Consider the following 25,704-nt stretch of genomic DNA (forward strand, 5'->3'; position numbering starts at 1 on the left):
TTGATCTCTGGCACTTCCTTGTCGGTTCTCTTTGTCCTCCACCCAAACACATTCTAAATCTTTTGGAAAAAAAAAAAACAACAAACCAGCAGCAGCACTAGAGCACAGAGACGGGCAGACAGACAACTTGCTATAATGATATCTACTTTTCTCAGCATTTTCATCCTCCACTGCCTCAAATACCACTCAAACTCATCCATTACATACTTCTCAGATGTAGATATGCCTATCATAATCAATCATTGCACAGTCTCTAGTGTATACAGACTGATGCATCAGCTTTCAGAGGAAAAAAAAGGACTACAGCTAAAGAAACCTGGGCTATACACAGAATCACAGAATGGTAAGGGTTGCAAGGGACCTCTAGAGATCATCTAGTCCCAAACCCCTGCTAAAGCAAGTTCACCTAGAACAGATTGCACAGGATTGTGTCCAGGAGGGTTTTGAGTATCTCCAGAGAAGGAGACTCCACAATCTCTTTGGGCAGCCTGTTCCAGTGCTCTGCCACCCTCAAAGTAAAGGAGTTTTTGCTCATGTTGAGATGGAATTTCTTGTGTACCATTGCCCATCGTCCTGTCACTGGGCACCACTGAAAAGAGTCTGACCCCATCCTCTTGACACCCGCCCTTTAGATATTTAAAAGCATTGATGAGATCCCCTCTGTTTTCTCTTCTCCAGGCTAAACAGACCCAAGTCTCTCAGCCTTTCCTCATAAGACAGGTGCTCCAGTCCCCTGATCTTTGGTAGCCTTCTGCTGGACTCTCTCCAATTCCCTGTCCTTCTTGAACTGGGGAGCCCAGAACTTGACACAGTACTCCAGATGTGGCCTCACCAGAGCAGAGTAGAGGGGGAGGATAACCTCCCTCGACCTGCTGAACACACTGTTTTTAATGCACCCCAGGATACCATTGGCCTTCTTGGCCACAAGGACACATTGCTGCTTCCTGGTCAACTTGTTGTCCACCAGGATTCCCAGGTCCCTCTCTGCAGAGCTGCCTTCCAGCAGGTCAACCCCTAGCCTGTACTGATGCATGGGGTTATTCCTCCCTAGGTGCAGGACCCTACCCTTGCCTTTGGTGAACTTCATCGGGTTCCTCTCCATCCAACTCTCCAGACCATCCAGGTCTCACTGAATGGCAGCACAGGCATCTGGTGTGTCAGCCACCCCTCCCAGTTTTGTGTCATCAGCAGACTTGCTGAGGGTACACTCTGTCCCCTCATCCAGGTCACTGATGAATATTTTGAACAAGACTGGACCCAGTACTGACCCCTAGGGAACACCGCTAGCTACAGGCCTTCAACTAGACTCTGCACTGCTGACCACAGCCCTCTGAGCTCTGCCATTTAGCCAGTTGTCAATCCACCTCATTGTCTGCTCATCTAACCCACAGTTCCTAAGCTTACCTATGAGGATGTTATGGGATACTGTGTCAAAAGCCTTGATAAAGTCAAGGAAGACAACATCCACTGCTCCCCCCTCATCTACCCCGACAGTCATGCCATCATAGAAGGCTATCAGATTGGTCAAGCGTGATTTCCCCTCGGTGAATCCATGTTGACAACTCCCAATAACCTTCTTTTCCTCTACATTCTTAGAGATGACATCCAGAATGAGCAGTTTCATCACCTTTCCAGGGATGGAGGTGAGGCTGACTGGCCTGTAGTTTCCTGGGTCCTCCTTCTTGCCCTTTCTGAAGACCAATGCGACATTGGCTTTCCTCCTCCAGTCCTCAGGCACCTCTCCTGTTCTCCATGACCTTTCAAAGATGATGGAGGTCAATCCAATAATACAATAACATCTGCCAGCTCCCTCAGCACTTGTAGGTGCATCCCATCGGGGCCCATGGATTTGTGAGCATCAAGTTTGCCTAAATGATCTCTAACCTGATCCTCCCTGATCAAGGGAAAGTCTTCCTTTCTCCAGACTGAGATTCCTGGGTGGCCAGCCTTAGCAGTAAAGACTGAAGCAAAGGCGGCACTCAGTAACTCCACTTTCTCTGTATCCTCCGTCACCAGGGCACCCACTTCATTCAGCAGCAAGCCCATGTTTTCCCTAGTCTTCCGTTTACTACTGATGTACTTGAAGCCCTTCTTGTCCTTGACATCCCTTGCCAGATTAAATTCCAAGTGGACCTTAGCCTTCCTCGCTGCATCTCTGCATACTCTGACAATGTTCCTATATTCTTCCCAAGTGGCCAGTCCCTTTTTCCATATTCTGTAAACTTCCTTCTTCCATTTGAGGTTTTCCAGAAGCTCCTTGTTCATCCATGCAGCTCTCCTGCCTCCTTTGCTTGATTTCTTACTCATAGGGATGCATTGATCTTGAGCTTGGAGGAAGTAGCGCTTAAATATTAAACAGCTCTCTTGGACCCCCCCCTTCCTTCTAGTTCCCTAACCCATGGGATTCCTCCAAGAGGCCTTTGAAGAGGCCAAAGTTCTCTCTCCTGAAGTCCAGGGTTGCAATCCCACTTATTGCCATGCTTCTTCCACACAGGATCCTCAACTCCACCATCTCATGGTCATTGCAGCCGAGGCCGCCCCCAACCTTCACATCCCCAACTAGTCCTTCTTTGTTTGTTAGTACAAGGTTCAGCAGCACACCTCTCCTCATTGGGTGCTCCACCACCTGTGTCAAAGCGTTATCATCAATGCTCTGCAGAAACCTCCTGAGATGTGTGTGCCTGGCTGTGCTGCCTTTCCAGCAAATTTCACTATATACTATACATTATATCACACAACACTATACCACTGAAAACATTGAGAGTATGGTAATGCATGACTAAGGCTCTACAGAGAACAGAGTGAATAAATGAATCAGTACAGATCCAGCTTTCTGATTTTCTCAAGGCAGCAGCAGGTCACATATCTAGAACAGAAGATAGTACAAACTGCCTGTTAGATTATTCCCTGAGTGTTTGTTTACACAGTGTTCCTGTTGTCTATGAAATTATAAACCACAGTGAGAAAGTACACCCAACAGAGGGGTGTACGGTCAGGAAAAAAAGAGAGGTCCTCACAGCAAGTTTACCTCCAGCAAGAAGTACTGGCCCTGTGAAAACCAAATCTAATATTTTTTTCAGAAAGATCTAAATTCTAGATCCAAGCAGATCCAGGGCTAGAAATAAAACGCAGCTTTGCCACTGTCTGATAGATTTTTGAGCTGACATTATAATCAAGCTTAATACATATGAAATAATGTAGTAAACATTTGACTTGCCTTCATAAAACAATATTCCAGTATAAGAAAATGTTTGTACACATTACAGATAATTAAGCTTTGTCCAAAAGTAAACTTCAAAATAAAAGCATAACTAAATGTTATACGTGCCATGTTATAGTACTCTCTTCTCTCATCTCAAGACACAGCCCAGCTGGTTACTGATACAGATGATGTCTGGTAACAGGAAGAATGCAAGACACTTATTTGAATGAATGAGCAACGTACTGGTTCTCAATTTCTTTGCCATCTCAGACTTAGGTCTAGTTTCATGCCTCACCCAAATTCTTGGATCTTCTACAAGTTCAGAGTACAAAAATCACTTGCATGGCTACTTTTTGTGACAGATACTCCTCTCCTGGAGCAATGCTATCATCTGCTTAGAAGCCCATCTATGTACAGACAACATGAATTTGATTTCTAGCTTCTGTTGGGTACATCAAAATTGTGGTGGGCTGCTTGGTTTCTTCGGTAAGCATCCTAAACAGGAACTTAGTTTATGGAGAACCGATTCTTAATTATTGCAGCTTTTCAGCTTTAAGTCTTCCTGCAGGCTGTATATACAATTCATACACACAGCCAAGAAAAGACATTCTAATATAAATTATAATTTCCCAGTGTAATTGGATGACAGCAGATTCTTACATACAACATAATATAGGAGTAAAGCCAGTTGTAGAATTGCAGAGAAAACTCTGAAAAAAAAAAAAACCACAACAAAAAACAACTGAGGGGAGCTGCAACCACTTCTGTCCCCAGCTTACTGAATATTCAGATTCATTTTCTCAAGTATTTTTCTTACAATTTTCTTGACATCCACATGCACACTGTGTACCAACAAGACTAATCAGCAGTTGGAACACAAGTGTAATTTAATCTGCAACTTAACTGAAGTTGTAGTAGGTGTATTTTTAGTAACAGCTTGAAAATGTAGGCCATTAAATTCATTAACAAGCTTGAAGATATGAATGTCTCATCTACTTAATTGAGTGCTTTTATATGAAACTAAGCCATGCATTCATTTGGCTATATAGCTGATTTTGCCATTCATCAGTGCCACTCTTGTAATGTAAGTAATTTACCACTTGAAATTTTAAAATAAAGCAGTGTACTCCAATTCAAATGATCAAGAAGGAATAATACAAAGTTGTGCTTACTGTCTAGATATAAGACACTATGAAAAGTGACAGAAAAGGAATCCAACCCTGAAAGCATATAAAAGTTTAAATAGAATAATATTCCAGGTGACTTATTTACCACTGTTCTGTTGACACTGTACCAAGAAAATACATTTGGCATTCTTGCACATGGACCATATGGCTGATTAAAGACAGAAATAGAGATTTACTTTAGACTAGAGATTAGCTCATCCTGTGGACTGAAGGTGTATTAGTGGCTAGAGCAGAGCAGGCAAACTGGGAGTTGGACTAGATGATCTCTAGAGGTCCCTTCCAACTCTGAAACTCCGTGATTTTGTGAAACTCTTGGAGTTAAATCCCAGCTTAGATTGACCTAAAGGAAAGGGTGAACTCTAAGACCCATCTGGGAGGCACAGTCCTGACCTAGGCTAAAACGCTAATGTAGACACAACCTTTAAGTACCACAGCGCACGTTCACTACCACCATTTGGTTCTCCACTGAGAGCTGGGTACCTGCTACATACACAGAGACTGCTTCTTCATTTCCCACAGCTTCTTTCAAACATTTACCACCATATGTGCTAGAGTTTCTTTTCTGATTTATTTTTGAAGAAATTTGAAAGAAATCATACATCTGCAGAGCCCCAGTACTTTTGGTTTAATCTACCAATAATCTCTACTTCTCACCCAGTCACATCATCATCATTAATGCTCATCTGGTTTACACCAACTTTGGAAGTGTGACCACTGGGAAATCATCAGAACTGAGATTAGGCAAATGGAAAAAGAAAAACGTTCAACTGCTCCACAGAGAAAATAACTTACGTTTTGTTAAGTCCCTTGTAAATGGGAGAGTATTGGAATTTTCTGCACAACGCAATATTTTTCTATTATACATTATTATAATGCTGGCTGGTCATGACGCCAGTACATTTGGTGTAAGGGTGCTGTTCATTAAAGTAATGAAATCATAGCTGAAAAGGTGATTTGATAGCACATAAAGGAGCCAAATCCTGCATACCTCAAGTGATAGCCTATCAAACAGCAGTGTTACAAAATATTTTTTCTTTTTGTAGCTGAATGACATACAGATATAAACCAGAAGATTCTTTAAAACTAACAGAGAAATAAATTACACCCCAATTACTGACAATTTTATTTTATGATTTTGCTAATTTTGTTTCCTGAACAGCTAGAGTAGTTCAAACTGTGCTTTATGATTTATGAATTTTTAGACTTGTCGATCTGAATTTTTCCATATGAGATCATAAAGCTTAATTCCTTTAAATTAGGAATAAAAACTTCTTTACCACAGCAGCAGAAGAAAACTAAAAGTGAAGGATACACAGATCAGGTCTGGAAGTTTAAGATATTAATAGAAAGATTACTTCTCTCTAAAAAACACGTAAAATGGTATAGCTTATATCTACACCCCCCCCCACCCCCCCCCGTGGGAATGTGGGAACGGTTCCCTCAATCAGATAGCATATAATAGCAGATAAAGAGGAAAAATATTTTTCACTGAGAGGATAATTTTGAGGTTTTTTTACTTGTATTACAGCACTCCATCCAGTCTTCCTAAAAAGAAACATTCAGTGCCAACTTCCCTTTCTAACATCGTTGTCCTCTTTTGTGGCAGATCGCCTAAATGTCCTTTCATTTGTGGAAGTTATTGTGGGGTTTTCTTTCCCTTCTTTTTTAAATAGAAATGTAATATTCCTTAATCAACTTAGTCAGGAATGCCTGGCTTTTTTTTTTTTTTTATATAAGACGAAATAAAATAGCATGTTGAAAATAGCATCACACATTTATGTTCCTTATACCACATCTACCTACTAATAACTTTCAGCATCTTTCCATCCACCTGCGGGTTTACATGGGTATAGAAAACCCACTCCTCTGCACATGCTACTGGCACACCAATGCCACAACCCCCCAATAAAACTAACACATACCCATTTTTCAGCCCAACATTTCCATATGGTTTAAAGTTGATCCCCCAGGCATAATATACCATAGCTACACCTCATAGCTGTGGAGGAGGAAAAAAAAATTCCTCTAGTTTTATAGGGCGCTCATTATAGCAGAATAGAGACCTAATTTAATTTAATATTGAAAAAAACTTGAAAATAGAATTTTTGGCAAAGACAGACCTACAAACACCTTTCTGTTAGTAAAAACTTTCTAGGAAGGTTACACAGAACAAAGCAGAGCAAATTAGGTATAATCCTTTTACAGCAATAGAATTTTGAATCCTCTGTGAAAAGCAATCTATGAAGCATTACAACTCCTCCTGTGCATCCGATAAAGAAAAGATAAGTGAACAAGTTAGCTAAAAGACATAATTCAGGCACAGCAAACAATTAGAATATTGTTGTTATTTTACAAATACCATTATTTCAAATATTGTGTATAAAAGAGCTACATGATTCAATCTTAAATTCAGGAAGTTTTCTCTAAATCTTAGGAAAAGACAATCAATAAAGTAGCTCTGAAACAGTATGTAGCATTAACGTCTTAAACCTTTAACACAAAACTATTTTCAAACTAATTTCTCTAGACATCTATTTTGGCCAAAGTCAGAAAACTTTGGAATTTCTCAGCATATATATTTTTCAAATAAAATAAATAACATTAATGCAAAGCCATAAGATGCTGCAACATTTTCATGGAGGGTGTGTGTGTGTGTGTCTATAAACCAGGTGTAGAAATACATATTTAACTCCTTAAGTCACCTGGAATGTAGACTAAAAGAGAGAATCCCTCACTGACTTTTACCCCACCTGTGTGTTCCTCGAATTCCTTTAAAAGAAAGTAGTATTTCTACCCAGATAAGAACAAACCTCTAGAACAAAACCAGGCTTTAAACAGAAGTGAACAATGCTCTAGGAACAGCCAAAAGCTGAATACTGTTGGACAAGCGTGATGGCAGAGGGACCTAAGGAGTTAGCGGGATCCTTCATACCATTAACCCTCTTCACTGAGCCCTACAAACCTTGTTGGAGAACAAAAAGAGAAATTCCAGATAAACTCTGCTTAGTAGCATCTTTAGAAGTTAGATGTCTTCCCAGTGGAAAAACGTCGGAATATTAGGCTGACAAAGAAGACAGATTTCTGCAGTCCCTGCCCGCAGGAAGGTCTCCTTTCCCCTCTTTTGACTAAATGACTTGCCCGTAACAATACTTCTCCTGAACACAAGACAACTGTTACTTTTCTAATATGAGGAGACACTGAAGAGCAGCAAGCGGTCTGAGTAGTAAATTGTTTTCCAAGCCAGGAGTACCAAACAAGCCTCGCAGTTCTCCTGGTTGCTGTGGAGGCAAAAAGTAGTTTTGCTCTCACAACATGACCTCGCATGGTGGCGGAAAAAAAAAACCCACCCTCTGCTGTGCCCTTCCCCTCTGAGAAAACATTCAGAGAAGCGCTGCCTGCAGCTGACTCCTTCCTCGGGACAGGAGTCATGCTGGATCTTCCATTTTGCTCTAATAATCAGAAGAAAAAAACCAAGCACTTTCTCTAATAAGACAGCTTAAATACTACATTCTGTAATAGCTTTAAATTAAATATGGAATAACTCAGCATTTTACAAGGAAAACTGATGATGATTAACCTCATTAATGAGGAGACAGAACTCCCCGCCTTTCTGGTCATGCCACTTCAGTTTGTGTCTGACAGTGCAAGTACTGTAAGACAGGCAGCTGCCTCACAAACAAATGACAATTAAAACCAAGGAAAAGTTTTAAACAATATACAGTGAAAATTCTTCCTGATTTGTTAAGAAGCCTACAGGTTTGCATCTACAATGATTCAAGTCTACTGAGCAATATATAGCTAAATTTAAACATGAAATTCTTTCAGGCAGTTGTTTAAGATTGCTTTTATCTTTATATGATCAAAATGAAATTTTAGAGGCAATCTTTTGGTGAAAATACGCATGCAAACTTAAAGACTTATGACATTCAAATACTTGTTTTCTGTATTGTAGAAGTCTTCAAATAGTCCTTCAAAAGAAAGAATGGCTTAGAAAACTGCAATGTTATTTACACTTGCAAATGAGGCACAACCGATTATATACATTATTTGTGAGGCCATAGTATAAGAATAATTTTTAGAAGTATGTTTACAGTCAAATAATATGATCGGCATCTTTAAAAAGGAACCTAGTTTAAAGATAGTAAGTGGCATGATAAACAGAAGCACGCTGTTTAGTAGATGCAATTTTAAGAGTAAGATTTCCAGCTCTCTTGATTCCTCCTGTATTTTTTAATTTGCCACTGATAATTATAAAAAGCTTCCAATATGGTGTTATAACAGTTGAGTTTGTCAGTGACTTCCTTAGACATTTGCAATTACATTCTAATACTGTTCAACTTTTCTGCTTAAAAATCCACTAGATTTTCGAATTTCAGTTAGAGCTGCAGAAATCAACGGGTTAAAACAGACTTAGAATAACTCACCAGTATATACTGACCCTTATGATAAAGATTACTATGAGGAAGGAATCCCTTAAGAGCTTGGACAGTCTTTCACTTCAAATCAAACCTACTTTTCATGAAACAAAGCTACTCAAAGGAAACAAAGCACAGGCTATAACTACATTTTTCAAGTATAGCTATCCTTTGCATGGTTTGCTCTTAAAAATAAAGTTTTATGCCTTAAAACAGAGTCAAGTAGTACCAAAGGGTAAGATGTACCTTACTAGGTGTAGACTTTTGAAGTTGGTGAAATAAACTGTCTCCCCAAACTACCTGTTTTTCTCCAAGGAGAGATGGGGATAGAATGACTGGTTCAGATACACATAGATTTGGAGAGGTCAATTTTAGCAGGAATGTGAGAGAGACACAACAATAAAAAGCTGAGAATCATCCTTAACAATATATTTGAAACAAAATTATCAATTATCAAAAGAAATAACGTTCTTACTATTTAAAGAATATGGTTAAATATTGATGGGATGTTCTCCAGTTGCCTAAAGCGACCCTAATGAACCTTTGAAGGTGGTTGCTAATCGGAACCTTACCTAATCAGACAAGGATTACAGCCGTAGAACTCTTGTTTTTTAGGATATGTCTTTACCTTCAGAGTCCTATGTGTTCTGGATTACAGTACTTTCAGTTTCTCCAGCAGGAAATACTTGGTGTAAAATACTTTACTAATTGCATAAAACGTGACTAAGGATAGGCTAACACATGCCTAACAAATTTTTGGGAGAAACATACATACTTGGCACTGTGCCACATTTGGACAATTTTCACGGGGGACTGAAACAACTGCACATCGTTGATACATATGCAACCTGTCACCTGAGATCCAGCACTCCAAAAATCAAGGGTTACCAAGCTGCAGTTTTTTCAATACTGGAAAACTAGTGAGTTCTGTTTTTTCTTAAATGGCCGAATCTTTTTAACTTCAGTTTTCCAAAAGCAATAAAGTGTGAAGCCCAGAGCAAGTCAGAGTATTTTAGCTCTAGCAGTTTGCCTGGCAAAGTTAAAGCCAGTAAAATGGAATTATGCAAGAAGGAAGTGTCAGGCAACTTAATGCTACTGATCCCACCTATTAGAATGTTTACCTGAGGACCATTTCTGCAAAGCCAAATGCCTTCCATCACAACAATTTATCACCTGCCAAAGCCTCCATTCTGCCCTGCTTTGCTTTTTAGCCCTTTTAAGCTAAGAAAGTCTGGAAGGACTTGGAATGTAACAGGCTTGTAAGCACTACAGCAGTATGATTTCTAGTTGGCACAACAAGTAAAAAGTTCAGGTTGGATAAGTATTTTAGATATTTGCCCCCCCATCAAAGAATTCTTTACCAGGCTGCAGTTTAATAATTATGCAGCAACTCTTTGTTGCCCATCTCCTCACACCACTAGAACACATTTTTACAAGACAACTGCATGCACATCAGCAGTTAGTTTTATATCTGTATTTCATTACAACCCTAAATAAAGGTAATTAGGAATATTCTGATTCTATCATCTTAGTCAGAAACAGTGTGAATAAGTGGGGTAAAGAAGGGGATAGATGCAGTATAGATACTTCAATATCATGTTTTCTTTATGAGAAAATGTATATAAACTCCAAAAAATTTCTGTGCTAAGAAAAAACCCATAGTTATCAACAATCACTCACTCATTTCCTGTGTGTTTTTGATTTTATTGTTTAATTTAAGGATCTATCAATGCTTTCTGCCTCTTTGTGTGTTTCCATTTATTCAACCCTCTGGAACCAGGATCTACAATTTTCTAGCTGTCAATCAGTGAAAGTGAGTTGTTGGTTCAACATAGTACAGAGGGCAGAGCATTTGGGACTAGAAACGTTAAAAAACACCCAACAAAAGAACAACAGAAAAAAGAAAATCACCCTTGGAAGAAACAAATTGATTTATTTAAAATTGCTTCAAAAAGCTGTTATTGCTCCAGGATCGATTTTTCTGTGTAGAAATTCTGGATAACACAAGAGCTTTCAAGTAAAAACATTCCTAAATGTAAACATATCTTTAATGTTTACAGTGGACACTCAATTCAATAATGACAGTACTAAAGCAAATTATGCTTTGCAGGCCCAGACCCATCCTCCTTCTTAGAGTCTTCATCAAAATCACTTCCAAACAGAAGTGACATTAAAATTCTGTCTTTTGTTCACTTATGTGTACTACATATAAAGAATCTGTTTACTTCCAAACTGTTAGAAATGCAAGGAAATTCAGCTATTTAAACATACTCTTACCTTGTTGTAACTATGAGAACTATCGTATCAGGAAAAATTTGTACCACCAGAAAACAACAAAAATTTCCACTTCAGAGGTTGCATTCAATCAACACTTGTGGGGAAAAGGAAGTTAAAAGTTTCAATTCTTGATGCCTCAAAATACCCTTCTTTAATAGCTGTTTAAACTCTTCACTAGAGTATTGTGCAGACTTGAAACATGCTAACTAGTTCAGGCGTTCTATTACCCATATCAATTAAGTTTTAAACCTGAGAAAAAAGTACTTGTGGTAACCTTGCAAAATTTTTAATCAGAATTTTCTATTCTATAAACCAAATATTAATCACATTCTCTTATTACCAGAAGCATGTTTTTTTCTCTAAGATGTTGAATTAGACTGAATTTACAGGACTAATCATGGCAATAGTTAAAGAAACAAATTTGGGCTCTTCTCTGTGACACAGACTCAATCTTTTCTAAAATTTCAAGTTGTTGGGAAGTGTAACAATCTATTAAATTGGAGCCATCACATCATCTGTGTTAAGCTTCCTTTACTTGCTCCACCTTAAGAACAGGAATTTCCAGGGAAGTATCTTCAAAGCTGACAAATGCCACATATCACTGCAAATTCTTAAAGCAAATCAGCTTTTCCACAACTGGGAGAGGAGTTAGTTGCCTGTCAGGGATCTTTAATTTTGTAGATTTTAGGTCTGTTTTTTTCCCCTCAGTGATTACTCATTGTCTTCAAAGGCTGAGTGGGTTTCCTCCTTTAGTGAGGACACCTACTGTATCACTAAAATGGAGTGAGATGCTCATAAACATGTAGTACTCTAGTAGGAAAACTGCATTTATTTTACCAAACTACATCAAGGAACAATAATCAACTGCTGCTCCTATCAAATGTATTTTGTTTGATCATGGATACACGGATACCAGTATCAATAAATGGGCTGTACTTGCTTTCTGAAATTTTCCAGCAATCTTAATTCCATGCACAGATGTTAAACCATGCAAACAAGCTGCAAGATTCAACCTAATTCACTAACACTTAACTGAAATGCTGCTTCTGCAATACAAAGATAGACACAACAAGTTTCGAGGGAACACAGTCTTTAAAATGAGCTGTTTTCCTCTGTAATCCCATAACCATTGACATGGCAGACCCACAGGCAAAAATCACAGTGCAGTTTTAGAAACGGGCTTATACTATAATTCTGGCCAATTCCAATAATTAACTCCAGTTCTTACAGAGGGAGATCTGAACAGGAGACTTACAAAAGGACCTCAGCACGACTGAAATACTGCTCCAGAAACTTAAGTGGTTCAGAATAACCACACACCATATCTGAAGCAATTACTTGGGAAAAGATGTATCAACGAGAGCAAAATAAAGTTAAATTTTTCTTCAGACAAACAAAATTTTCCAATTACCTATAACAACAAGTAATTGTTTACTTTACGATTTTTTTCTCTCCAGAACAAAGCATGTTTTCTTGAACATCGAAGTGTTGACCAAATACAGGAATATCGATCCCCTTTTCATTTCGCAGTTAGCCATACTGAGTGTCTCTTTAAATAAAATCTACTTCAAGGGAAAGGAGCTAATGAAAGATATAATTCTTAAAAGCAACTTCACACAATGTGTTCTGTCTAGGGTGACCTTACAGAGAGGTTCTTCACCAAACAGACTAATTGACAATTAAGTGAGCTATGCTGATGCAGCAAGCAATCCAGGAGGCAGGAAAGGATGACTTTAAACCACCAATATTTCTAAATTCAGATCTTCAGCTTTTCTATATTCTAAAGAACAGATCAACAGTATACTTGCATCATTTAGAGAGGAATTCTTCATGAAATAATGCAATGAGTTGCTTGGATAACAAAACAGAGGACCACCATTCTTTGGCAGAATGCTTGAATTTCTACAGTTATTTTGTCAGCCATATTTGATGTGCTATTGGCTATTGAGGGTACTTTCAACAAGATTTTGACCATATATCAGTTAGTTCCTTAATACATTTTGAATAGATTGTCACTGAAATTGCTACTGAAAAAAAAAAATTAGTGGACTATTAATAACAAACAAGGCTGACAGCCTGGGAAGCATCAAGCTGTAAAAACTTTGAGAATCTTGGGACCAAAAACAAGTGTCTGAAGACTGGGAACTGGAAGAAAGTTATAGTGACAGTGAATATAGTGGTTCAATTAGGATGAAAGGTGTCATCAACAAAATTCAGCGCAGGAATTTGCAGCAGTCTTTTTGGCAGCAAGAATGTGAGCAAAACTATAATTTCTGTCTTCTAGCAGAGTGGCTGTTGAAAGGAAGTGCTATTATTTTTGAAAGGAAAACATTTAAAAAAAAAATTGAAGACATTCTTAAGGGAGTACATAAAGTATCACTGTTCCTTTTAAAAGCCTAGCAAACAGGTACAGAAAAGACAATCAAGGAATTTCTGTGATTCTGAGATCAGTTTTCATTGATTATGAACTAGCAAGCCCTTTCTATAGGTAGCTGAAGTTTTACCTTACATCATGAATCATCTAACACAGCTGTACATTAAATTAAACCACTATTTTCATTCATTAGGACAATGAAGCATAGGCAGATTGGCAAAACCCGTTTTGGAAGAACTCAAAGGACAGCTTTAATATGCAGATTCTTTCTGATCAGAGAGCTAAAAATGAGGAAAATAATGTGCTTTAGTTCAACCAGAGTTCAAAGATTTAGTCTATGTAGAGTTTCAAAGCCTGGAGGCTCCCTGAAAGACTTCAGATCAATACTACTCTGTAGCAAAGTAACTTAAAATGCTTTTCTTGAATTTAGTAAGAAATACATAGCAGAAACTCAAAATGTGATTGTACAAAAGCAGAAAGCATTTCAGATGTTTTGAAATTAAGCTGAAGTCTGAGCACAAAGTACCATTTCATATACGTAAGTTACCCATTTGTTCTTAAAATTACGATTCCTCCATCAGTCAAAAGTATAATCTACTCAGGACTGATGCAGAAATTATCAGTAAGAAATTTTGCTAAAGAAAACATTTCATTGAGCTATACTGTTGTAAAGGAGGTTCAAATTCTCCAAGCAAAGTTTTGTTGCTAATAGATAAAACTTCTAGTTATTAGATTTCTTCTCACTAGTTATTCAGAGGAGAATACTTCCTTCTTAAACTGAAAAACATGCCTTAACACAAGTATTAAAATTTCCATTCCAAAGTAAAGAAATTCTCAGCAGAGCAACCCTTAGCCCTTATATCAGATTTACACAAACTGAAATTACCAAGACTGGAACTAAACCCTGTAAAAAACTGGCCTTGGCACTGTGAATTGAAAGCATTCAGAGAGAAGTTTATTAAGAATGCACTGGGAACCTGAACAAAACCTATGAAAATCAAATGAAAAAATCCATAAAGGTTTTCAGTGAATACATGATCAAACCTATCTGACGCATGTGGAGTCTAAATGAAGTTAAACAGTGTGGTTTATGAGATTACTTCAAATAACCACCCTGCTTTTTTAGCTGTAACCTTTCATGACTAAAATAATCCACTCAAACACTTCATTGCATCACTGCGTCAGTTTGCTTCATGTTTTCAACCTTTCTCCTTCATTCCTGCTCTGCCTCAGGGTAAGGTCTCCTGTTGGTGGCCAACCTGTGCAAAAAAAACAGAACAAAAAACCAACCCACCTCCCCACACCAGAAAACTGCCCTTTACCAAACATCAAGCTGCAAGAGCTCATGGACATGCTATGAATTATGCTTTGGCAGCAGAGGGACGCAAAACCAGCAAGCTGCCTCCAACCCCCTGTGCTTCAGGGAGGCCTCACGCATGAGACCTGGAAGCTTTCTGTAGTCTTAACACCCAAATAGTCTTTCCCACAAAGGAGCAGCCGTCACTTCTTTACTTCTCCACAACTTCCTGCAGTATAATAAGCCCTTAAGCTTTCTTTCCAAAAGACTAAAGCATAAAACCATCTCAACATCCTCATTTTTACAAGTTTTCCATACAAAAATATCTCAAAAACTCAGGATGAAAAAAACATAGCTTTCCAAAACCATGCTTTATTTTACTTAAAGTAACACTGCAGAGGACACTGTCCTACGTCTGCTTCAGGATCAAGACTACTTTAAAATCAACGTGGTTCAGTGATCTTCAGTTCTTTCAAAACAGGTGATATCCTGGTTCTCAACATACATTTACTATGACAATTTCCTAAATCAAACCCAAAACCATTGCAGAGATAAGCACGACAATTTCACTGAGTTACAAAAAAGTTACCTACACACAGAGGTTAACAACAATGTAAAGATTGCACTGCCAAAGAGCATGCTGAATAGCGCACAAACACAATGAAACATTATTAACGCTTCTTTTTACATTTGAAAAACTCATACCTGGGCACACTGCCTGTTAAACTTCTTGCACTTGACGATGAAGATGATGACGATGATGATCCAGGTCTCTGATCTGTTTTCATTCCTAGAGGCTCTGTTGCACTAATCTGAGGTTTTTCACCTTCTTCTGGCTTTTTTTTTTCACTATCACTTTCATCACTGCCTTCTCCTAAGATGTCATCCACCTGCCAAAGAGTAGACAGTCAGTGTATCTGCTAACAGACTATTCTATATCAATCTTGCATAATTATTGGATTGCTCTTAAATAATCGGTAAGAACATGCTTCAACTTTCCTTGACCTTCTCCTTCAAAATTCAAATTAAACCCCAATGCCTTCAACGCAGTTTCTTGTAACAGGTCTAGCTACTTTCTATTCAACTGAAATATATTTAGTCTACATTTAATTTTAGATATACCTATATTCACATTCATGATACAGTCACATTTGAAGGTGTTTGCATTTTATTATAACATGAACAGCTGTAAACAAGAAACCATATTATGAAAAAAGTGCTGTCTTACAAAATTAAAGGGATAGATGCTTTATACTATTGTAACACATAACATACACTTTATACTATACATATTTTATACTAGTATAACCTATAGAATCACTTGAGCAAGGCATATTAAAATCTCTAGCTATTAAGTATTCTTATGTTTACAGGTATTCCCTGGTAGATGTATAACTTTAAAGACATGTATTCCTAAGTAATACAGTATGAACAGAACAGAACATACAGAAGCCCATTCAAACCTGACTGTCTGCTTATGCTAATTACTGAAAACAAATCTATCAAAATGTTTACACATTTCGTTAAATAATTGTTTGGCCTTTGCTTCTGAAAAGTTAACATGGGATTTGATACTCCTTTAAGAACACACTAATTTGCTCTGACAGGCCTGGAACTGCTGAAACTATCATTAAAAGCAAATCATACTCATGAGCTACGCTGCTGAGCTTCAAAAGGTTGTATTCTCTTTGAGTCAGCATTCCACCTTCAGAAAGAGATGAAAGCATGAGAAAACACAGGTGAAGACCCCACAGTGTCTCTATTTTTGTGAATACCAGAGGACATGGAAAGAAGCTACGAGTGAGTATTTCACTATTGATATTTAAGAAGTTTTCCTAAAAGCAGCTTATCTCAGCGTAAGTTAAAACAGGCTTCACAACTACCCTCTGTTCTCACTAGTGCCACACCTGCTTTATCAAGAAGAAAAACTCTGTATATGAACATGGCCCATAAGATTTTACACTGCTTGTCCACTGCTTTTACACTGATAATCCCAAAAGCTAGAAGAAAGCTGTAAGAAAATCACTTATATCTCATCTTTCATAAATGCACCTCTAATTTCTTTGTTTACTTTGATATGCATGGAAGGAAAGTCAAAGCTGCCCTTTCTTTACCAAACTAAATGCAGAAGACCTACAACTCACCAGTACTCTACTAGAAATATGGTAAAGGTAAATAAAGTACCTTTTTTCAGAGAAAGTGAACTTAAGGGAGAGCTTACAAGCAAGGAGGGAGAGGAAATAGAAAATACCGAAGTTCAGTAACAGTCAAAGACCTATTCCATTTCTTTTTCTGATGTCCTAACAGAGAGTAAAGGTGTATGACCCATGATGATGAAGGGGCTTCACAGAGCAATTTCACCAAGCCCATAGGTGACTCCCACCACACTCCTGTTGATTTCAGAAAGATGGAATATGTGGCATCTGTCTTCAGTCCTCTGCTAAACAGACAGATTTAGGGGATTTATTATCATTCCACAAGCCTCACGCAGCTATTCCTGTTTGAGAGTAGCAGCAGATATTTTTTCTTCCTTATCCTGTGCTACTTTCCACTGAGGATTGTGCCAATTTATATTGTTGCAAAAGAGAAATGATGTAGAAGGAATAATAATAATAATAAAAAAAAAAGGTAAGCAGTACTTCAAAACATCCTAAAATAATACTTTTGAGAAGACTTGCCAGTGTAAGGGAAAGCAAGGACATTTTGTTACAAGGTATACTTGTGAAAAACAATTTCTTTAAATATGTAATTGTTTGAGTTTTACAACTGAACCTTTAAAACTGGATTCAAAAATGCGGGCTATACTATCCTTGGATGGAATGACTTCTATATAAAATGAAAACTAACTTGCAGGCTTCTTAGATTTAAAACTTAAGCTGGTTTTCCATTGGCCCTTGTCTTGGTACATTTTTACTACCTGAAACATCGCTGTCTAATGCCCAGCCCTTTCATTGTGAAAGCTGTAAAGAAACCATAATAAAAAAAGAACACTGTACCAGCTTAGTGCATCTAAACACAGATGGTATTTCAGGTAGAAACTTCAGGAATTGCTGTGTCAAATCAAATCATGTTAGTCCAAAAATGACCAGAAGTTGTCATACCCATAGAAAATAAGAATCACGAAACGCAATCCAGGGTCAGGAAGACTGAAAACATGGCTAGAGATAAGCCAACAGTGAACCTGGTAAAAGTGTGGAAAGTACACAAGGTAGGGATTTTTCGATGTGTACAGAATTGATGTGTATCGCTGTTAGAAGATACTCCCTGTAGACAACATGGCCAGCAACTGACAATCAAATGGCAGCACAGATCTACAGCTCTAACAACTGCTTTCCAGTAAGTCTCACATTTAAAATTAAATTCCTTCATTCCAAAAGTAATGCTTTTCCAGAAAATCATATGCCTAAAACTATGTTTTCACTATAAAATATGTTAAGGTTTTCAAGGACAAAGTCAGGTTGAGAGACATTCAGATGTCTCTCAAACTGAACTTTTATAGTCTTTTAAAAATCTACTTTGTGTGAACAGTTTTGACAGACTAGCAGTCTAGTTATTGCCATGTCTTTTTGCACAAAGATGACATTACTCTTTTGAAGTCTGGAATGCCATTTAATATTAGAATTACTAAATTAGTTGTGAACATACATGTCCCATTTCTGTAGAAAAGCATTAAAAATGTATGCCTAAATCATAGGAATATGTCAAGTTTTGAAAACCATTGCACATGAAAACAATTAACGTGGGATGGTCCTTACCAACCACTTTAAGTAGAAAGACTCCCAAAATACAGATTCCTTCCTAACTATTGACTAAATTGCAGTGCTGAAAAAATAAAGATTACCATCTTCATCTTCCAGAATTCTCAAAAGAAATGGAAAATAAACTATGTTTTCATTGAGGCAGCGAGATTGAAGCTCTTCACTTCAACAAATTAATAGGTAACAAAAGCACATTATCATTTAAGCAGCAACTATCTACCTAGACACATCACTAACTTTAAACAAATCAAAAAGTTTAAAGAAAGGGGAAACTTTCAATCTGGTTCAGACCAAGACAGATACTGATGTACCAACTACAACTTCTGCTTATAACATTAGATTTTATGTGATTAATACAAATGGAACATAGCACTTCAGAAGAAAATGCCAGCTAATACCAAATTTTACTGCTAAAATACACTGATGGGATGTTTACTGCTTAAACACTACCATAGCAGCTATCTTTATAATACTTAAAGACTTTTATAACACAGCAAGAATGACTAACATTGAAAAAGAAAAATGATTCATCCCTTGAAGATGTCAAATTGTTCCATTTAGCAAGAGAATGAAAAGTCTGACAATTCTTTTAAGCACCTGATTATAAAAGCCAGCAAAAGTCCTCAGCTGACAAAGCTATTTTATTTCTCATTTAGGAGGAACACAGCATACACTCATGCAGACAAAATACAGACCAAAGAGCAATGAGATTTTCAGTCTCATTCTCTGATTATGAGCTGTAAAATACCTAAAGCTTTGTTAAAAAGAAAGCCAAAACCTTCTGTACTATTAACAAACTGGGTCAGCTGGAAAATGTTCTTACTCCAGAAGTTGAGTTTACACATTCAAAATGAATCAAGACTCTGAGAAAACACCAAAAAAGAAACTGTCATGAGCAACCTCAATTTGTTAGAAAGATAACTTACAGGCAATGTTTTGGGACAGCAATATGGATTTGACAGAGACCTATCATGATGCTTTACATTTTTTTTTGAAGAAGCAATTACATATGCAGTAATGTAAACTACATATTAAAAAGAAGTGAGCTGCAAATAAACTTTAATTCTTGTTTTTAAACTAGCAAATATTTAAAAATTCAAGTTTTAATAGAACCAAGAAACTAACTACCTTAGACAGTAGCTGGACCACATATGTAACTACCTAAATGATCTCTCTTAAAAGCAGTAAAATACTCTGAATCAATTCTTTATTGGAATTACATAAATTTTTACAAGAAGCTTGATATACAGCTGTTCGTTTTGTGCTCCAGTTTTGCATGAAAGACACACAATTTCTGCGTCCCCTTCCCCCCCCAGTCCTTCCCAAAGGACCAATTATACTTTTGCTCAAACTGATTGCATAAGTTAAGGGAAAACCAGAAAAAAAACCCAAGTATTTACAAAGAGTTCATTAGGTTTGTTTCTACTGCCACGAAAATGACTATTCATTGTTAGCAATGGAAACAATTGAACCATTATTGACAGTAAGCACAGATAAAAACCAACTGCATTTCAGCATAAAGCCTGTGTCTCCTAAGCACATATTTGAGATTAAGTTGAGTACACTGCATTTTAGGAAGAACTTGCAGATACTAATATAATTTGCCATCTGAATGTGCCAAAAGGTTTCAATACATACCTTATATCTGCCCCTCTCCCCTGGCACATAAATTCATAAAAAGAACTCTAAAATGAAATTAAGATGTCCAGGTACACCAGTAATTGCAGGTATCCCCATGTAAAACATGGTATTCTCTCGAAAGACTTTAAAATGCTGCCATGTTTGGGGCCAGGGACCACGATGCCCTCTTAGTAGTTATTAAACATAAAAGCCAGCAGACCACCAACTCTATCCAATTAGTGGGTAAATTGGTGCTCTGCAAACAAATACCAGACTGAAAAAGGCAAACAGGTTTCACATGCCAATTCAGATTTCACTAGCTTTGTCTGCACTGCATTTCTTTTAGTATTCTTTCAATTAGCTGAGTAAGTCTGACTCTCAGTGTTTCTGGTCAGGATTGTATACCTAACGTAAACATGACAAATACCAATTTTTTTTAATACACATCTCAAACTGTGTATTTAATTAATTGATTAATTAATAATAAATTAATTGAAATGTAATAGGCTGGTGATCTTGAAAAAGTTAATAATGAAATGTACACCACACCTTTTTTCAATATACTTAAATACATTGCTGATAACCTGAAACCTCAGTGTGCTCAAAACTGTTCCTAAGAACCAAACCAGTTCAGTGTTTGGGGCTGGTTTTGCTGGACATTTTATCTTTTTACCGAAACATATTTTGAGACTGATGTGAAGATTTTTTATTTGTTATTAAAAATGAAAAGTAAAAAGCCGGTGTTTTGGTCTTACAGGTTACTTCTAAACTACAGGACACAAACTGCTCAAGGCTGTAAATATCCTAGATGTATTTTAAAAGTTATCAAATAAATGTGCATAAACAGGGAGAGAACATGAAAGTCAGTTCTTTTTAATTCTACCCTCTACGTCTAAAGTATCTTAAGCCACATATGCATTAGAAAGCTGTCCTTTAAACATGGGCACCTTCCAAATGCTGCTAACATCCTAATTGCTTTGAAGTGCATTAGCAATACTGTCTAAAGATGCTTTTCCATGTAATTCATTGTTTCTCCAGAAGAACTGGTGGGCAGGCTGTTTGTGAAATATGAAAAATTTCCCTAGAGGACAGAGAGCTTGCTTTTATAAGCTCCCATAATTCTCTGTTTGACCCTATAATTTTTACCCCTGCCTCCACTTCCAACATTCCCTTCTGCTTTGTCCCAAACTATTGCTTTTTAGTACATCAGTGCATTTTTTACATATATTTTACATGAAGTGTTAGAAATATCAGCAGACTATTTAAGGAACTCTAACACAGCAGTTAAAGAGAAGCCAAAAGAAACAGTAAATGGAAAAAGTGATGTTGAAAATTACAAATTAAAAAGGCACTTCTGAGCCTGTGAAATTAACAGTGAACAATGGTATTAGATTGCAAATCAAATCAGAGAGAGTGGTGGCTCCATCTTCCTGGAGCTGCGCATTGAACTTCCTAACCTTCCAGCACAGAGATATGAGAACAAAACTGTTCTGTCAGTGGCAAAGTAAATGGAAATAATATTGTAAAAAGTTTCCTAACTCTACACTATTAAGTAGTTAGCAGGAATTAATACAGTACTGATAACTAAATAATCCATAATCCAATTTACAAGAGGTCACCCAGCAGCACTCTACCACAGTGCTGCAGCCCTGGAAGATTCAATACCAGCCAAAAGGTACATGTAATTTGGAAGCAATGCTTCTGAACATGCATACAAGCCGTACACCGTCCCATGGCAATGTGGGTCACTGAGAACATTTCATTGACAAAGTATCACAGTCAAAGAAGATAAGAATGAGAACTCTTTTTCAATGAAGTTATGTTCTTCAAAAGGTTCAAGCAAGGCTGCCTAGTTTGCTTCAACTGAAGCCAAATAGCAAAAAAAAAAAAAAAAAAGCGCCACCTCAACACCTAAGTGTAAAAAAAAAAAAAACCACTTAAGTACAACTTTAAGTTGTACTTGAAGACAGTTCCACTGAAATTCCAAAAGTAAACAAACCTTTTATAGAAAGGTTATACCTGAAGTCAAGTGAATTTATCTTAATAATTACAGACAACCAGTTATTCACACTGTGGAAAAAATTCAAAGTAGAACCTGTTTTAATGGTTTAAAAAAAGTTTTATGACAAGGTTTCAGAACATCCAATTAGTTTCAAAATAAGGAAACATTTTTCTTCATAACTTTTACCATCTACTATATTTAATTATTCTTGTTCTTTGTTCTATTCATAAACACACTTTGTGTGTTTCTCTCTACCTTTCAGCAAAAAGATCCCCACCCACCCAAAAGTAAAAAAATCTGTAGTTTCTCCATTAGCAATTAAGGAATCATGAAAACATTTTACTGTGTTTTTGTAATACAACAATATTAATGAAATCAAAGACATTATTGCTTTGTTACTCAGCAGCAAAAGTCCCAGAACAAGAGATCTTCATTCTCAAAATGTATTATTTAAAATACACCTTGCTTTTCTAAATACCTTATGGTATATTTTTGAGTGGCAGGTGACTGCCTTGTTTTCCTCTGTGAAGGGGCATTATCCACGGATAGCTTTTTCTAGTTTAGGCAGTGAACAGATTTCTATTAGAAGTCGGGGCTTTACAACAAGAGCAAGACCAAACCTGTAAAGTGTGCTTCCTGGCACTTGTGGTCTGGAATTCTGCTCATCTACTGTTACTGAATTGCACATAGAAATATTAGCAGCCTCTGGTGAAGACCTAACAGTTTTAGGATGAAAAGCAATTAAGTAAGAAAAAAACCAACAGCTTCAAGCCTTGGCCCTACGCTAGGCGCAGCTGCTTATGCTCAGATTTGAAAAACAGCAATTTAAAAATACCACGTGGAAGTTACTTAAAGGAGCTCCCACCGACAACCTTGGAGGCTGTACTGGGACCCTGCCAGGGAACAAACACTGGCAATGGCAGTCCCAATAGATGTAGTTCCCAACTCTGCTGCACGGCATTAGCTATAAAGTCTGCACACGTTTTAATTGCAGCCCTGGGCAATATAGCATGCTCCTAAAAGGCAGATACTGCAGGGGGGAAAAAAAAAAAAACAACAAAAAAAACAAAACCAAACAGGTTGCCTGTATTAATTTGCCCACTTAACTTTTGCAAATGAAAAGGTAAGGCAAATGTGACTACAACTATACAATTCACTACATTTGGATTTTACTACTGCAGTTAATACTTAAACTAGAAATGAAATAAAATGTCACTTAGAGATTACATACCAGTATTGTTATTAAAACACAACACTAATAACAATCCTGTAACCTTGATTATGATCGAGTGAGGCTGTTAATACTTCAAAGAATGCCATTGAGAAGTTCTGAGTATCTTTGAATTTCCCATCTGGAAAGCAATGCCTACATTTGAGTAGAAACTTCGTAAACGTTCTTGAGATCTTTAGGACAAATACTTGAAACTGCTAAAAGAAACATAAGGTCAAATCTTTCCTTGGTAATTAGGGTGCCTCAAGTGCTGACTTAAGGATTCTAAATCATTAACATTATTATTAGCATAATAAAAATTGCTTCCTTCAATTAAATCAGTAACACTTCACGATGTTGGAAAGAGAAAAAAAGCCCATGCCTAACTACCAATTTCTGAATTATAAAATAAATTTGCATGGACTAAGAGTACTAATTGTAAAATTCACAATGGTTTTTTAATTCAAAATCTCTGAAGAGAAAATGTCTCAAGGAAGATAACACAATGACTTCTCCAAAGCCCTCCTGAGACAGTGACATCGCTGCAGCCTGGAAGCTACAGCTTTATCCGATTAAAAAAGCCATCCATACCTCTAATCTTCCTTTCCTTTATTCTGCTTTCAAAAGAAATCCTCTGCCAGAAGTTCGTTAAATAGTAATAGGCCTGTAAATCTACATTGTATTTTTTTTTAAATGTTGAAGTCTGAGAATAAAATCAAAATTACCATAGTATCTATGGCCAGAATACAGCTGTTCACCTATTCAAAAGGACAGACTTCATGAGCATCACTGAAAAACGAGAACAGCATTTCAACTCTGGCTGGACTGCACATTAGCTTATGACTGGGACGGAGAGGAATGATAGCCTGAGCCTACCGGAGGCAGGCTCCGTTTCTTTGGTTGCAGCATTTCTAAAACGATGATACCCTAACAGAAATAGGAGCTCCCTGGCTGCTAAATGCAATGATTCTTCAATTTAGACTGCTGAAAACATCCATGCCAAAATTCCAGAAAAGACTCCAACGACATGAGTTAAAGGCCAGTGAGTAAGAGGATGATCTACAGCTACCCTTTAAAGAAAGAATGTGGTTTTAGTCTGTTATGGAACGTTACTTACAAAAAGTTCTGGCTTTAGGTAAGACAAAAAGCCAGTAGTAGGACGAGGTCTGCCCTGGTGTCCTTTGCAGGGAAGCAGTCCTCCGCTCACACGAGAGGAACGCTGCCTCCTCAGTAGCAAGCAGCCTTTCAGTTGAGTATTGTCCTTCCACTCTGCTAAACTGTAGAGCTTAGTTTTGCAGCACCATTTTCATGGGTTGCCTAGTATTACTTTATCCAGTCATTAACAGCTAAATACCATTAAAGAATTGCAGATGTGGTAAGACAGAGTCAAATAAGACCCTTTCACCCTCTCCAAGCTTACTTGGATGATCGCAGAAAGCATGCTAGGAGCGATCAGTGGAAGCCTCACTGACTAGACTACTTGGATGCATGTACTCTGCAGCACAGCTGCAAGACCTTAAATAGAAGAAAAACCCCATTTTGGGCCTGGATTTATGCACTTCTTGGTGTAATATTTTTTGAGTCCACTATTAAGTTTGGCTGAAACGAGCTAACAATATTAATTTCTTCTAACTTCCATAGCTATAAGTTGCTATGGGCTGCAACATGAGACCACTTCTTACTGGATAGAGAAGAATCCACTTAGTTTGACATCAGGAATTTTTTTTTTTTCCTCAAATATGGTAACTAATCTAATAACTTTTAACTTATCTTTGATCTTAATTTTTTCCTCTGTATATGAAACTTTTCATTTCACGTTTTTTGTCTCAGTTGATTGAATAGCTTTTTATTATATTCTTACCACCTCAATGTTTAGGACAGTTATCTGAGGAGCAAGACATTACCACCCATGTCTTCAAAAGAGCTAGCCGCTTTTTAAACATGCTTTATGAGGTGATATATGACATTATGCATGTGAATAATTAAAATTTCCTACAATACACAAAGTCTGTATTGAGAGATTTGGGCTGAAGTCACATTGAAACAAAACATTTTTTTCTGCAAAGATGTCACTGGAAGGATAAACTGTCTGAAGTAGGTTAAGTCATCCCTCAGTACATGAAATTTGAGGGAGAATGCGTGATATAACTCAGTCCCATTTCTTCTGCGTAACCTCAGAAGAACTCGCCTTTCACATTCTGTTTAATCTATTTTCTTTCTTTGGCATTAGAGCATTTTTTTCCTTTCAAATTTCTGACTTGATTTTTAGAGTCACATAATGCATTTATGCATGTGCTTCAACACCCCTTTGTCTCAAGCACTTCAAATGCAGATTTTACTGTTCTCTATCACAATTACCACT

General features: G+C 37.3%; 1 protein-coding gene across 1 annotated transcript in view; it reads right to left on the bottom strand.

Moving 5' to 3' along the window:
- Positions 1–25,704, bottom strand: part of CTDP1 (CTD phosphatase subunit 1) — a gene marked incomplete at its 5' end in the record, with an annotated part of 120,495 nt that overhangs the window by 25,208 nt on the left and 69,583 nt on the right. Inside the window, one exon of the mRNA XM_082499664.1 lies at positions 15,458–15,642. Within this exon, the coding sequence (XP_082355790.1) occupies positions 15,458–15,642 (185 nt within the window). The remainder of the gene's footprint in view (positions 1–15,457; positions 15,643–25,704) is intronic.

Source organism: Vanellus vanellus (genome assembly GCF_965231255.1).
Source record: "Vanellus vanellus genome assembly, chromosome: 2".
Classification (NCBI taxonomy): Eukaryota; Metazoa; Chordata; class Aves; order Charadriiformes; family Charadriidae; genus Vanellus; species Vanellus vanellus.